Source organism: Nelumbo lutea, chromosome 7 (assembly GCF_056320005.1).
Source record: "Nelumbo lutea isolate HS-2025 chromosome 7, American lotus-T2T, whole genome shotgun sequence".
Taxonomy (NCBI): domain Eukaryota; kingdom Viridiplantae; phylum Streptophyta; class Magnoliopsida; order Proteales; family Nelumbonaceae; genus Nelumbo; species Nelumbo lutea.
In genome coordinates this window covers 30208167-30225093 of record NC_142690.1, presented here as the reverse complement: position 1 = coordinate 30225093, position 16927 = coordinate 30208167, and the positions used below count along the sequence as shown (strand labels likewise).

Sequence of the window (16927 nt, the reverse complement as noted above, 5' to 3'; positions counted from 1 at the left end):
AACACACAGCCTCAAGGGAGTTACTGCACTATTAGTCTATGTGGACGATATAATCGTTACTGGGAATGATAAAAAGAAGAAGGAAGCATTGAAAAACTGTCTTTCCAGAGAATTTGAGATAAAAGACTTGGGGAGACTAAAGTGTTTTCTCAGAATTGAAGTTGCACATTCTAAACAAGGCATCTTTATCTCTAAGCAGAAGTATGTTGTTGATCTTTTGAGAGAAACAGGAAATATGGCATGTAAACCAGCTTCCACGCCTATAGATCCCAATCATAAACTTGGAGAAGCCAGCGAGAATGCAAGTGTAGGCAAGGAGATGTTCCAAAGACTGGTTGGAAAACTCATTTATCTTGCACATACACGGCCAGATATTGCATACATTGTAAGTTTAATAAGTCAGTTTATGCATAATCCTAAAGAAGTTCATCTACAGGCTGCTCTTCGAATTATGCACTATTTGAAAGCCAATCAAGGAAAAGGAATTTTATTCAGAAGAAATGGGGGACTGGCTCTTGAAGCATATATAGATGCCGATTATGCAGGATCTTCAGTAGATAACGGTCCACTTCCGGTTACTGTACCTTCTTGGGAGGAAACTTAGTCACTTGGAGGAGTAAGAAACAAAATGTAGTGGCTCGGTCAAGTGCAGAGGCAAAATTCAGGGCTATGGCACAAGGAGTGTGTGAATTACTCTGGTTGAAGATAATTTTAGAAGACCTAAGATTCCACGAGAAGAGCCTATGAAACTATATTATGATAACAAGTCAGCCATCAATATTGCTCACAATCCTGTTCAACATGACAGGACGAAGCACATCGAAATTGACCGACACTTTATAAAAGAGAAACTGGACAGCAAATTGATTTGCACTCCCTATGTGTCTACAAAAGAACAACTGACCGATGTACTTACTAAAGGGCTCAATAGTACAGACTTTCGAAGAATTATAGCCAAGCTGGGAATGGAGGATCTCTATTCACCAGCTTGAGGGGGAGTGTTGGAAAACGTGGGGCTATTGGTGCAGATCTATATTTGGTAGTTGTGTAAAAATAAAATTGTATATATTCCTAGGATTGTGGAAGGATTGATTTAGAAAGTTTTTTTTCTATTTCTTTCTTTCTATTTTCTTTTCTTTCTATTTTTCTACTTTCTATTTTTTTCTTCTTTCTATTTATTGCAGCAGCTTACTGTATAAATATGTCGATTGGCAATAGAATGAAATACATCAGTATTCTACCATTCCAAAACAATTTCCATTAATCTTGTCTTCCATGAATGTATTATACATATTGAGGCCAATTGTCACTTTATCAAAGACCAATTCCTTGCAGGCCATATCACTCTTCCTCACATACAGTGTTTTAAAAGCGCAAGGCGCAAGAGCCAATTTGTGCCCGAGGCACAAGGCACAAGGCGAGGTGTACACCTTTTTGAAGCAATGTGCAAAAATCCAAAACAAAAAAGCTAAAAAATCAAAAAAATGTCAGAAAATTCAAAAAATTAAAAAAATGCCAAAAAAATCAAAAAAAATATTAAACATAATATTAATAAAATATATAAACTTAAATTTTAGTAAATGTTTTAAAAAACCTATTATATAAATTTAAAATACATAAACATAACATGTAAAGCATATTCAATTGAGAATTTAAAAATAAAATCAAGCATATAAAACATTTTCAAGCATGTAAAACCCACAATCTCTTTTTGTTCCTCTATTGCATTACTTCAAGTAGCTAATGTGATGTAAAACATATTACATTCCTGATTCCATGAGTCGACTTTGTGCCACGCCCCTCAAGGCAAGCCCAAACAAGTCCATGTTAAGGTCTTAAATTCTTAATTCTCATATAAAAAATAATGATTTTATAATTTTAATTGCTTTCTAAGAAGATATTTTATTAGGATGAATGAATAAACAATATTAGAAAATCATTATTTTTTATATGGGAATTAAGAATTTAAGACCCTAACATGGACTTGTTTGGGCTTGCCTTGAGGGGCAGCATGGGGGTCCGGGGGCGGATCCCCCAACCCAGCTGCTAGGTTCAAAAAAAGCAAAAAATGCATCAAATTTTCAAAAGGCGCACGCCTAGGCTGAAGCACAAGGCGTATGCCTAAGGCACACCAGGCGTGCACCTTTTGAAAGGGCTACGCCTAGGACCTAGGCGAGGCGCATACCCTAAAATGCGCCTCACTTGTGTGCCCAGACGCACCTTTTAAATCACTACTCACATATCATCCGGACTACAGATGGTAGACCTCTTCTTAAGGCTATGATAGAAGGCAAACATGCCTTTCTAAGTCAAACTAATGCCCACTTCCCAGCATCAGTTTGAGGGGGAGTACAAAGAAGCTAAGGGTTAATCTTGTCTTTTTATCCCTAGGTAATATTGTTGCATAATATGTGTTATGTACTTGATCATTTTTGCACATATTCTTGTAATCTTTGATTAAGGACAGAACTGTCCTTTTACATTCATTAATATATATTTCATTTTATGGATGAGGTTAACACTTAGACACACCCACACAAACACTAGTGCATGTTTTTCCAAATTGTTCATTGTCATGGACATGATATGTCATACAAGGCTAATAGTCACCTACAGGTCAAAGGCTATACAAATGCTAATTAAGCTAATTCAATGATTGATATTCTAGTACCAAGTATTGTACTTTTCTGCAAGGTAACCTAGTTGCTTGGAAAAGTAAGAGTGTAGTTGCAAGTAGTATTAAAGCTGAGTATAAAGCTATGGCCCATATTGTGTGTGAATTCATTTGGTTGCATAGTTCAAGATATTGGATATTCTGTATCAACATCTATGACACTATAGTATAACAATCAAGCTGCTACCCATATTGCATTGAACCCAGTTTCTCATGTGACAACCAACCTATAGAAGTTGATTGTCATTTAATGAGAGAGAACGTGCTTCATGGAGTCATTACTATTTTCTTTGTGAACACTAAGAACCAATTGGTTGATTTATTCTTTAAGGATTTAAGTTAGGGAAAAGTTCATTACATTTATAACAAGACGGGATAGTACAACAAATATATACTCCAGCTTGAGGGGGAATATTATGGGGCATTAGGAGAAAGAGTATAAATGTAATTCTGTCCTACATTGTTAAGAGCATAACAGTAATATCCACAAAGGTTTAAGAGGTTATATGTGGATATGTGGTCTCCAAGATCTATCAAATAAATATTTTCATCTTGTCCAGTTCTGAATGAGAATAAAAAACTAAAATAGTTTGGTCTTGTGTGCCATTTGCAGTTTGTTGGATGTTTGGAAAGAGAGGAATAGAAGATTATTTGAAGACAAGTCAAGAAGCAAAGAACAGCTGTGCTAAGTTATTGGGAAGAGAATCTTGGATTGGATCTTGATCCACCCAGATTTTTTGGGTGCATCAAGAGATTCATTTGGGATTAGTTTTTGGTCATCATTGAAATTGGATTGGGGGGATTGATGTATTATATCTTTTTTCTCAGGATTGTCTTTTGTTCTTTTGGGGGGGTTAATTTCTCTTCACCTCTTCTCAGTACTCTGTTCTGATTTAATGATTTTTTTTTTTTTACTTCAAAAAAAGAGATGTAAATTTCATCAATCAATTTCTTTAGTTTCTCTTCTCTTTTTTTTACAGTTCTACTTTTTTGTTTTCTCTAATATTCATTGGATTGCATGTCAAAACAATAAGCATACGTCTTTCCCTTAAAAATAAAAATAATCAAATAAAGAGTCTACTCAGCATGAAATTACATAATAGCATGAAGTTACCACCAACCAACCTCAGGTAAAGTAATACTTGCATATCTAAACCGAGCTCTTCGCCGAAGATCAGGAACACCATCTCTCTCCCTCAAATCCTTCACAAGGATTAGATATCATCAACAAAAGTCAATGGCTTTTGAAACTTGACTAACAATGCATCCATTAATATTTCCTTACTGAAACTTTCTCCTACACTTAAAAGTAAAATAAGGCTATATTTACAGACATCAAAATTAACCATAATAGTTCTACAACCATATTCTATAATAAAAGAAGGAAATATTAAAAAAGTAAATAATGATTAATAATAATAAAACAGCAACTGTTGTAAACAATTCAGTAGTTCTAAGCCATATATCATATTAGAATTTCATAATAGATCAATTCCAGAAAAGAAAAGGCTAGTGAAATTTACAGTCTCTTGCCTCAGGCCGGACATCAATAAGTACAGCATTCTCTTCCCCCGTCAAGAGCTCCAAAGTCAACTTAGGAGACAAATCTCCAGAATAACCACCATAGTTAAATAACCAATAAGAAACCCTGCAAAAGTCTAACACAATATAGATTCTCATGGGAAAAAAAAAGAACACAAAAGGAATGGCTTGTTTCCACAGAATCCTACTAAAAAATAAATCTTTAAGAAGAGAACCAGTAGACAAACATACCCTAATGTGGCTGAAGTACCAAGGAAAAGAAAAAGTGGAAGAATAGGATCACTTGGGTCCAGCCCAAGATTTCTTTCCAAGCCCTCAATGGCAACATAGACCTGATTCAAACAAACTTACACAGTGAATCTTCTTTGGATTGCTAGAAAATTCATGAATATCAACAATTAACATTCTATAGACATGCATATACATACTTCAGAAGATATATCCATAAGTATTCCGGTAAATGAATACATATAATAGGACATTACCATATCTGTAAAATACAGGGTTACCAGTCTCTATGGTGCATATGAGATTGGATCCACCATAAGGTCTCCATTCACCAACTAAATAGCCAAATAAATTGTAAATAAATGAAATCCAATCATCTTATCTTAACCATACAAAAGATAATGCATGGAACTTTTTCCCAACCACTAAGAAAAAATTTACAGATTCATATGGTTAGCCAACCAAAAAAGTTGTTCTTTTTTCTTTTTCCTTTTTTTTGTGGGACAGTTGATTGGGGCCATTCAACTTCAATGATCCAATGTATAGGCCAGAGTCAATAGCATTACCTACTAGTAGAGTTTTGGAATAATATTTCGTGCATATTATTAAATTGAAAGTAACGAAAATACCCTTCATAGAAAACTAATTACATAAGAAGTCTTTAAAAAAACAAGGGAACAATATCACAAGAAACTTATTGACAGAAAATTAAGACAATGATATAGAAGACAAGAATAATAAACCTGCTTAAAAGCAGTCCCAGCAGGCCTCAGGACGACTGCAGCTTTCTCTTCAGATAAATTTAGGACATCCCGGACTTCTGGAGGAAGCAAATCCTTAGCAACTCCATAAGAATAAACAACAAAGTCTGCCCCTCTGGTTAAATAGTCCTCCACAGTGACAATTGTTTGTCTAAGGATGTCAATAGAAACAACACCCACCCTAGTTGTAGTTTCCTTTAAGTCACCTGAGAAGACCATCAATCTATTAGTAGCTGATTCTCCTGTCTGATCAACAGAAGAGACCACATTATTGATAGCATTGTCAACAGCTCCAGTAGCAGTCTTAGCAGTATCTGTTAGAAATGATTGAATTGCATCGAGTGTGTTTTTCAGGGCAAGTTCACCCTTATTTACCGATGCATCTATGGATGCATAAAACCCAGATAAAATATCTTCAACTTTTGATTTCATATTGGATAATGTATCTGCCTCATTTGGAGAATTAAAAACCAAGGTTGGATTCTCTGGCATGGTACCAACTGTACCATCAGCTGTTGATATGGTTTCAGGAGCATTAGATCTTGATAATACACCTGCACTTTGACTAAATTTGTCTGGAAGGATCAACAGACTTTCACTTTCTGGTACAGGTACGCTTGAACTTTCCAATCCTGATGGTGGATCTATACTTTGCATAAACTGGTCAGGAAGGTTCAATAAACTGTCTTTTTCTGGGGCGGATACACTTGAACTTTTTACATAATTCAGATCCTCCCTGCCTATGGAGTATGTCTCATTAACTGCTCCCATTGAATAACTCCAATTATTTGAAAGGCCAACATCATTGTCATATAATTCATTTGAGCAAGGAGGGATGTTAAAGAACTCAGTCGAATCTCGATGTCCTGCCCATTCATTTACATGGGAACAGAGAGAATTTGAAGTTTGCAGTTTAAAGGAAACTTCTTGAGGATAATGTTCATGAGGTGTACCCAAAAGAACCTTGTCTTCAAAAATATATCTGACTTCAGGAGATTTCCAGGATGAGAAGGGTCTCAGCCCTGCATGGTAATAAATCTGCTGGATCCAAAATGTAAAACTAAGTTGTTAAACTATACATGGAAATAGAGATCAAAAGCTTGTGAAACATAAGGACAATTCTATCAAGAAAAAGGTACAAAAATGAAGAAAAGAAGCTTAATTAATGTCCCTTGCTTTTAGTATGTTATTGTTTAGTCATTTTTAATGCTAAAGTTGTTATCATGTAGTCTCTCATCAATAACTGGTTAATTTATTAAATGAATAAAAGACTGAAGTATATAAATGTTTGGTAAGCAACTCTCAGGAGTGAGCTAGAAACTTCTACCCTCCCCTGGTTGCTAATCTTTTAATTACAAGTTACAAACCTTCACCTTGGCAAGTTAACCCCCAAGTATCGATACTTTGAGCCACAGTTGTCAAGGCGACAAGGCGCCCTTTGAGGCTCGCCTCGCCTAATCGCCTAACAGTTTTCTACTTCCTACTATAAAATACTTTTTTATTCACTCTTTTTTGAGATTATAATTATAAAATAAACATTATTAAACTAAAATAATCATTTTGTGTGTTAACTACTAATTTCTTTTTATTTTTTTCTTACTTATTAGGGTTTAATCAACACAAACATTGCTAAATGCTGTATTGAACCCTCAAAGACTTAAAAACCTGAACCAATAAGTAAGGAAGAACTAAAAATTTTATCTAATCAGCACATTTTCCACTTCCATATATTCTTCTTCTACTTCTACTACTACTACTACTACCAATACTTTTTATTTTCTTCTTTTCCTATAATAAAAATAAGGGTTCAGCCCCTATATTTTTTTTAATTCTATTTTCCTTCTTCCTTTTCTTCTCATGAATATATTGATTTTCTATACTTTAATATGAAATTTATACTTTTCTTATGAAAATCATGAATAATTATTAAAGAAATATGGTTATGGTACCTAGAGAACTACCCTAGGATCTATGTTTTTAACATAAAAAATCCATCGCCTAGGCGACTAAGCGCCCCCCCCAGTCACCTAGCCTCGCCTTGGCACCTTGAAAACTATACTTTGAACCTTGGGCAGATCTGTTTACTAAGTGTCTCAGTCGCATGAGAGTAGACTACCTATATTAACAAGCTAGGATTATATAAGCTTGAGGGGGAATGTCAAGTAGCACAAGAACAGGGACGTCTACATCTTTTTCTCATGTTTTATGTGTATAAAGATAGGGATTCTATATGTTTAATATATACTCCTACTTGTAGTGGCTGACTCGGTTAGAGAAACTAACTTTTCTCCCATTGGATCACATTCAAACTTTTTGATAAAATTGCTTTGATAAGTAAATCAGTCTAAGTAAAAGAAACTCATAACCTACAATAAGTTACTTTTCAATGAGTAACTTACAATAAACTTATTGGCAAACCAAGTGCCTCCCTAGTGAATCATTAACTACAGAGAGGTGCTTATGAAATTAAGTGTTGAATCCAGAATGATAGTGCAAGATCTATGCTTTCCTAATATCTATAAAAATTAAAAAGACATAAATATAAAGTTAGGCTGATGCCAAACCAATTTAGGATGATGGAGGAAGAAACGAAATCCCTCTTGGTGGCAATAGAAAACAGATGGCTGGTAGAGAAAGCGAAGAAGAACAGGAGGAAATCAAAAGAGCTCTTGAGATTTGCTTGGAGCCTAAATGAAAATGCAAGGAGTGCAAGCCGGAGTAATAAAGCTTCACAAAGATAGTTCAGATGGAAAGTCTAAAATTAATATCGTGGAACATCCGGGACCTTGGCTCTGGTAGAAGAAGAATAGTGCTAGGTGGTTTCTTGAGAGACAAGAAGATTGGCAACCTAACTGTAGGAGACTAAGCTTCAGAAGTTGAAGCACAATGTGATTTGAAGTGTGTGGGGGGTCTGAGCCTTGTGACTGGCTGACTGTGCCAGCTGAAAACATAGCAGGGGGATTTGCTCTAAGCTGGAATAGCAGGGTGTTTAAGTTGGTGGACAAGGTGGTGGGTCTATTCTCAATCTTAGCAAAGCTTTTGTGGCGGTAGAACAATGTATCCATTGTGGTGACAGGGGTGTATGGGTCGGTCGTCTCTTCTCTAAAAGATGCTTCTTGGGAGGAACTGAACCATGTAAGGAGGAAATGGGATGGCCCTTAGGCTATTGGTGGGGATTTTAATGCAATCTTGAGACAGGAGGATATGATGAGGTGCAGAGGCACAAACAGGGGAATGCAGATGTCTGTGGATTTCATCCAAAGGTAGGAACTACATGATTTACCTTTGAGTGGAGCAAAGTACACTTGGATCAACAACTAGGAAGCTCCCTCTCTGGTAAGGTTAGATAGGTTTCATTATCTCAACAGATTGGGATGAGCTCTTCCCAAATACTTCTTAGGAAGCTTTGCCGAGAGTCTTGTCTGATCACATTACACTATAGTTGACAACTACAGTTCCAAGGAAGAAGGTTCATGTTAGACAGTTTTGTATGCCCTTAGGTTCAATCAAAATTGATGTACTTTATGAGTTTATTGTAAATGAATAAAAGTACATATTTGATTCATGTTCCCTTGGTATGTTTCTGTGTAATACCCTTAAACTGGACACTTATTGAGACTCGTGTTAGTTTAGAAAGTTCACAGCTAGTGGGTCGGTCTGGGGAGACCTATCCTGACAAGGCTGACACTGTGGTGCCACCAAGTCGGTTGGGGTGGCTTGTCTCAGCTACCGGGGTGAGACCCTAGGCACATACAGTGTGGGATTAATTGAATCTTTGAACTGGACCAGATTTCCAGTATTGCCCTGGACCTTGGAGATTGATGGGCAAAAACTGGAAAGTTACACCCGACCCCTAGACTCGATTATGATACTGCACTAGGTGTCGGATCGGGCTGTCTTTGATGTACCAATCAGTGAGATCCTTAGCGGGGGTCAAAACCTGGGTATGTTGGAACAATCCGAGAATTCATCTGAGTGGGTGATCATAGTGACAGGATCAGCCCCTTTGTCGAACAAAGGTAATGATCGGGGATGCACTCTCACTGTTGGAAACCAAGACTGCCGGCAGCCGATTTCAACCGTTGAAATTTGTTTTGCAAAATATATTTTATATGAGATATAAAAGTATATATATTATGGTTTTAAAATGTTTGCAAAAGGGTTTTAATTCCCGGGATCCATATAAGTGGAGAGTGCAACACTGTTCCTTGCAGCCGAGGGAGAGGTCCTCTCTTGTCGGGCAGTGTATGATCATTATGGGCTGAGAGGTTAAGTGTAAGACCATTGAGGATAATACCTGATGGGCTAATCTTGCATCTGACCACAATCCCTGGGTGTTACAAGGTGGCTTGGCCCAGGGACCACTTAGGGTAAGTGTTGGGCCCATAGAGCCCATTTGATGGGTTTCAGGGGGTGCACTGTCTTTAACAGTGTATTCGACCAGGCCTTGTAACAAAGGCTGGGCCGAACTCATGTGGCTGATGTGTAGATCAATGCTTGGGTCCCACGCCATACAAGGAAGCCCAACTGGGCAGCAGTTAGGAAGGTTAAGTGAGCACATAAGCTTAATGGGCCTAAAGCCCATTTCGAACTGGGCTATTAATTTAGTTAATTAAAGGGGCGAATTCTGAGATGGATTAGCAGTTAGGATAGGGTCTTGATCCTATCCACTCAGAGAGTCCAGATCTGAATGTGATTCAGATCTAAAAACCTCCTAATAAGATTAGGATAAAGCTAATCTAATCTGCAGATAAGATAAGGGTTTATCCTTATCACTAGAAGAGAAGGCTGATCCAAATATGATTTGGATAAGCACCTCCTAATGGGATTAGGAGCTGATCTTTTCAAGTTAACAAAAGGAAGGAGGGGGCGGCAGCCTTGAGAGAGACTAAGAAACACATCAGATCCTCTTTAGTGCTGAAATCAAGAAGAGAGAATTTTGCACCCTGCGAATACTCTCTTGCCGCCTCCCTGCTCTTGCCGCCCTGTTTGCCAGTTCGATCTCCAACTGTGGGAGAAGTCAAGATTGGATCTTGACATCAATTCTTTGAGAAAGGATTGAAAAGGAAGCTGTGCTCACGTTCCATCCTGTTGTTTCTTGCGAAGGACAGAGTTCTTGGGGAAGAACACTGTTGATTCTGCTCCATCCTGCACTGCGCCATCTTCAGTGGGAGCAGTCTTTGGATCCTTCCTTGGGCGTGAACACCTTCGTTGGGAGATATTGCTTCTCCGTATCAGGTATCATTCTCTCCCATTCCTTTTGGTTCAAATCTGGTTCAGTTTAAGGTTCAAGATTTATCCTTGAAAATGTGATTTTCTAAATAGGGAATGTGATTCCTAGTTGAAGGGAGAGAAAAATTTTTGAAATTCGCCCCTTATTCCGCAATCTTTGGGCATCCATGTGATGGATCTCTCAACCCTTCAGTTCACCCCTTCCGGCTAGAACACTGTTGACTGGAATCGAAGGAGATCAAAACGAAAATAAAATCCTAGTTGGCTGAGGTTTCTTTTGAGGGGTAAACTAGTCACATCTTGAGCAAGAAGTTACAATGGCTGAAAGGAAATATCAACAATGGCAGAGGGATAGGGTGTCAAAAGATGAAAACAGGAGGGCTGAATGCTTGAAAATTATAACTGAGATTGATTCAGAGGAAGGTGGGTATCTTAGGGGAGGCAAGGAGAGTGGAAAGACTTAAGGCTAAGAAAGACTATGATTCTCTATTATCAGGAGGAGGTGAAATGGAAGCAGAGATCCAGGGCTTTATGGTTGAAATCAGGTGACGATAACACCACCTTTTTCACAAGTTTGCAAATGTGAAGAGGAAGAATGACATCAAGAGGCTGCAAGTAGGAGAATCTGTAGTGGATCAAGAAAAGGAGATTGAGGAAGCCATTGTTAAATTTTATGAGCAGCTTTATAGTGAACCGTGTAAGGTCAGACCAACTTTGGGTGGACTCCACTTTGAGAATCTAATTGAACACCAAGTTGCTAAGTTGGAAAAACCCTTTTCAGAGGAGGAGGTGAAGAGAGCATTAGATGAGATGGAGGGGGACAAAGCTCCAGGTCCTGATGGCTTTAAAATTCTCTTCTATAGAAAATTCTGGGATGTTCTAAAGCTTGATCTGTTGAGTTTTGGAGGCGTTTCGTCATTCTGCAGCCCTTGAGAGAAGCTTGAATGCTTCCCTCATTTCCTTAATCCCCAAGATGAGTGGTGTTGTGGAAATGAAGGACTTTTGGCTGATTAGGGCCCGTTTGGCGTGTCTTTCCATGTGGTCTTTCGGCTGCTTACAAGCCGGGAAGACCGAAAATCGGTCTATTCCCGTTTGGCACGCGGAAGATCTAGCTGCCAAAAGATGGGGCGCCAAAAAGATGCGGGAAGCCCATTTTGGGCTGATTTCGGGAAACTCCAAATGAAGCTTCCCGCGTCTTCCGCGTTTTAATCTCGCACGGAAAGACCCAAAACGATGCACGGAAAGATGTGCATCTGCCAAACGGTCTTCGGGCTGCCCAGATCTTATGTCAAAAGCTCAATGCGTCTATTGACTGTCAAAGCTACGAGAAGATCTTCTCAAAAAGACTTGCCAAACGGGCCCTAGTTTAATGAAGTGTGTACAAGATCTTGGCTAAAATTTTGGCTTCATGGTTAAGGTGTATCATGATTCCCACATATTCATCTATCAGGGGGCATTTGTGCATAGCAAACACATTCAGGATGGGGTGTTAACTGCAAATGAGTTAATTGATTCAAGGAGAAGCAGCAGGAAAGTTTTGGTGTGCAAAATTGACTTAGAAAAGGCCTATGACCATGTCAATTAGGCCTTTCTAGACTATATGTTGGCTAGAATGCATTTTGGCATCAAGTCAAAAACAATGGTACAGAAATTCCTCTTCTTCAATTTGCAGACAACACACTATTCTTTTGTGATGCCTCGTCAGTTCAGGTAATTAATTTAAAGTTCTTGCTGTACTGGTTTGAGGTGGTGTCTGGCTCAAAAGTGAATCTGGCCAAGAGTGAGTTAATGGAAGTCGGGGAAGTTGAGAATGTGGCTGAGTTAGCAGGGCTACTGGGTTATAATTAAAAGTGTGCTAGCAAGCCTCCCAGCTTATTACATGTCTATTCTAATCCCATCTGAGGTAGTTGATGAGAGACTATCTGTGGAGTAGTTGGAAGGACTCTGCCGGTAATCATTTGGTGAGCTAGGATCAGGTCTGCAAACCTGCCTTTTGGAGGACTGGGGTTAAGGAAGGTCAAACTGTTTAACAAAGCTCTCTTGGGCAGTTCTTTAGAGATTCGCAATGGAGCCAAACAATTTGTGGAGGAAGGTTATTGCTGAGAAATATGGCTTGTGTAGCAATGGTTGGGTTGCAGAAATGTCCCTTTCTTCCTACGGCTGCAGCTTGTGGAAGGACATATGAAAAGCTTTCAGTAGTTTTAGTGAGGGGCTGCTTTTCAAAGTCGGGGATCGGAGGAAGGTGAGATTCTGGTTGGACTCTTGGTGTGGTGATTTTGCTTTAAAAGACAGATTTCTCTCTTTGTTTAACATGGCCGATAACAAACTGGCTTGGGTGGCAGACTGCTATGAGGTGAATGGTAGATCAATTTGCTGAAGCCCTTCCTTTAGTAGGAATTTGAATGATTGGGAGATTAACCAAATTTTTTATCTGTAAGCTCTACTGCAGAATCAACATATGGATGTGCAGATTTAGGACTCTAAGACTTTGGAAGTGGACTTCTACAAGGGTTTTCACAGTCAAGTCTTTTTACAAGGGTCTAGTTGGAGCTTCAAGGAACCCTTTTCCCAGCAAGGCCATTTGGGGTTCAGCTGCACCTTCTAAAGTGAAATTCTTCACTTGGGTTGCTGTTCTAGAGAAGTGTTTGACTAAGGAAATGCTCTTGAGGAAGGGGTACCCTATCCAAGACAGATTATGTGTGTTTTGCAGCAGGGAGGATGACTCAGTAAGCATTTGTTCTTACATGGAAGCTTCAGCTCAACTGTGTGGAGTCACTTTTCAAGGGCTTTTAATTTGCATTGGTGCTTTCCCTTCTCAGTCAAGGACCTTTTGCAAGAATGGGGCATGCAGGGTCTGTCAAGGAAAGGGAGAGTTTGTTGGTCAGCAGTTCCTCTAGCAGTCTTGTGGGTCATCTGGTCAAAAAGAAACTTGAGGATTTCCAAACAGAAAGCATCACCAGAATCTGTGGTGATTAATAGGGCTGTGGAGAACTTGAGGAGTTGGTTATCCATACATACTGTATTTAAAAATGATACTTTCTCTTCTTTTTTTGGATGTAGATTTTTTTGGGGGGCTTAAAGTTTCTTTTTGGTACACAATCTCATGTACAGACTCTTAATACTAATGAAATTATACTTTACCTGTTCAAAAAAGATAATGTGCTAATAATACACATTAATTTGGTGATATGAGTATCAAAGCAACCCACTAATAAGTAAAAAAGAAAAATAATGGCATTCCTCTGACCATAAAATTTTTCCTATTGTGCTTTTACGATTAAATTATAGAACATATTGACAAACGTTAAATCTTTGTCATTTCATTTCTAGGATATCCTTGTGCTTTTACTGATTAGTTGCAGGTAGTTTTCTGTGACAAGTACACATACATAATCTAGTTAAACAGCACCATCACTAACTCATTAAATATCAATACTAACAACTTGAGTGGATCATATAATTTTTTTCCAGAATTTGTTAAAATCAATTTTTAACAACATTGTGAGGAATGGTAACCCGTAGTTTTCTGTGACAAGTACACATACATAATCTAGTTAAACAGCACCATCACTAACTCATTAAATATCAATACTAACAACTTGAGTGAATCACAAGTCACCTATTTTGTTTGCGTGTTACAGATGATCCTAAAACAAAATTTCTTGTGAAAAGAACGACAATAAATTAAAAATAATAATAATAATCAACTTGAGAAAAAATAAAGGTGATTCTGAGCTACAGAGGATTTCAACATAGCAATATAGTTGTAAAATAAACTACGTAGTATAAAATCAAAGGACAGCTCATAATCCGAAACTTGAGTTTAACAAAGCTCTCACCTGTGAATAAGAACACGATTGGGTGGCCGAGCAAACAGGTAACATTGTCAAATCAGCTAAACCAATCCAAGAACCTCACCAGTCACCACATTGTCAACATCCACTAAGAAACGACTCAGTGAATACAAAATTCAATCGAACAGCATCTTAAACTCAACTTTTAAGTGGAAAAACACGAACCCGTATTTGAGAACTCAGAATAAACGAAGACACCCAAAACAATTCACGCCATTTCAAGCTATTTTCCAGCTGGGTTTCTGAAATTCAAACTCCTGTAATAGGAAAATCACCATATTGATAGGAAACTTGGGATTCTATCCCTCCAAAACCAGGTTCAAAGCTGGCTCCAACTCGCAGAACACAGAAATCTGGAACTGGTGTTAGATATAATCATATAAAATCAAATAAGACTGCGCAAGTGAGAGAGAGAGAGAGAGAGAGAGGGAGAGAGAGAGAGAGAGAGAGAGAGAGAGAGAGGGAGAGAGAGAGGATATGATTCGGAGAATCGTGTGGCTTGTCGAAGCCGTTCGCGAATTGCGAGATCTCCTTGGCCCGTCCTCTTTGCCTCTCGTTTTTCTGCCGGGATAATTTTTGTATTATCTAATTTCTATCCATCTTTCTGTCAGAAAAACTCCGACTGCGATGAAACCCAATTACATATGGACACGCGTCCGAACTTGCTACATTTAAGGGCTGTATTAATATCTATAACAATAATAACGCCCCACGTCAAGTATATATCCCCACAGAATCAGAATCTTCATTTCCTCGCACCCGCACATTGAAACCATCTTGCCATGAATGACAACATACAAATACACCAAGATATTCGGGATGTGTGGCTGCAATTTTCGTCGTAAAATTAAGGTTTTGTGTTTTTCCGGGCCTTAAATAAGGACGCAAGAACGAGAAAAATTTTTGCCCTGAACTGGAAACGGGGCAAGGATGGAATTTACAGTAATTCTCGGAACCTGCCCCAAATTCTATGATAAATTTGTAAAATATCGATAGATTAATATTGATTTTTAAAATATTTTAAGTTTTTTAATTCATAAAATCATAGCATCTTATAATTTTATTTATAAAGTACTTTCAAATTGTTATAACCTAACTCTTAAAATATTTTTAAATTCTCATAATCTTGTTTTTAAATTATCGACAAAATAGATTAAGGAAAAAATTCGAAGATTCTCCATCTCCCATGAGGAATGAGTGTCTTGCCCTTAATCTGTCCCACCACCAAAGATGGAAAACAAGTAGAGTGTCTTGATAATGGGGCGATGATGGAGAGGGGGAGCGGGGAGCCCTGCTCCAAACGCACCCCGCCCCATTGCCATTTCTACGTTGGACGTTATTGTTGGTTAAACAGTTGAAAAATCAGCCATCAAGTGCAGTTTATCTGATTTAACACAAAGTTAATTCCTTCCACAAGACTTAATGCCTCAAAATTAACAGAAATAAAGCTTCTGATAGAATAGACCGGTGTTATCTAATCACATTCTCGCTATATGGGCATTCCCTTTGTTTTCTTTTCTTGTCTGTTATATATACCACTAACCAAAAGGAGACCAGATCTCCTCCTCACACATGGTGCATCACACTGATCTCACAGGTACATCCCACCATTCATTGGGAACATTTTGTTAGACAGTTTTGTATGCCCTTAGCTTCAATCAAAATTGATGTACTTTATGAGTTTATTGTAAATGAATAAAAGTTCATATTTGATTCATATTCCCTTGGTATGTTTCTGTGTAATACCCTTAAACTGGACACTTAATGAGACTCGTGTTCATTTAAATGTTCACAACCAGTGGGTCGATCAGGGGAGACCTATCCTGACAAAGCTGACACTGTGGTGCCACCAAGTCGGTTGGGGTGGCTTGTCTCAGCTACCGGGGTGAGACCCTAGGCACATACAGTGTGGGATTAATTGAATCTTTGAACTGGACCAGATTTTCAGTATTGCCCTAGACCTTGGAGATTGATGGGCAAAAACTGGAAAGTTACACCCGACCCCTAGACTCGATTATGATACTACACTAAGTGTCGGATCGGGGTGTCTTTGATGTACTAATCAGTGAGATCCTTAGCGGGGGTCAAAACCTGGGTATGTTGGGACAATCCGAGAATTCATCTGAGTGGGTGATCATAGTGACAGGATCAGCCCCTTTGTCGAACAAAGGTAATGATCGGGGATGCACTCTCACTGTTGGAAACCAAGACTGCCGGCAGCCGATTTCAACCGTTGAAATTTGTTTTGCAAAATATATTTTATATAAAAGTATATATATTATGGTTTCTAAAAGGTTTGCAAAAGGTTTTAATTCTCGGGATCCATATGAGCAGAGAGTGCAACATTGTTCCTTGCAGTCGAGGGAGAGGTCCTCTCTTGTCAGGCAGTGTATGATCATTATGGGCTGAGAGGTTAAGTGTAAGACCATTGAGGATAATACCTGATGGGCTAATTTTGCATCTGCCCACAGTCCCTGGGTGTTACAAGATGGCTTGGCCCAGGGACCACTTAGGTTAAGTGTTGGGCCCATAGAGACCATGAGATGGTCTTCACGGGGTGCACTGTCCATAACAGTGTATTCGGCCAGGCCTTGTAACAAAGGCTGGACCGAACCTATGTGGCTGATGTGTAGATC

General features: G+C 38.5%; 1 protein-coding gene across 5 annotated transcripts in view; it reads right to left on the bottom strand.

The window, feature by feature from the left end:
- The window catches only part of LOC148845939 (Rhodanese/Cell cycle control phosphatase superfamily protein), a 71739-nt gene extending 56865 nt beyond the window's left edge, over nt 1-14874 (bottom strand). For 3 of the 5 annotated variants that reach the window (XM_088954445.1, XM_088954444.1, XM_088954443.1), the window contains exons 1-5: nt 14277-14857; nt 5188-6243; nt 4448-4548; nt 4208-4322; nt 3800-3877 (exon numbers count right to left, since the gene is read on the bottom strand). In XM_088954445.1, coding sequence (XP_088810571.1) covers nt 3800-3877; nt 4208-4322; nt 4448-4548; nt 5188-6243; nt 14277-14321 — 1395 coding nt within the window. In that variant the 5' untranslated portion in view covers nt 14322-14857. Of the gene's footprint in view, nt 1-3799; nt 3878-4207; nt 4323-4447; nt 4549-5187; nt 6244-14276 lie in introns of all 5 variants that reach the window. The other 2 variants (XM_088954442.1, XM_088954441.1) reach the window with 2 other exon arrangements.
- Between the last annotated feature and the right edge of the window lie 2053 nt (nt 14875-16927).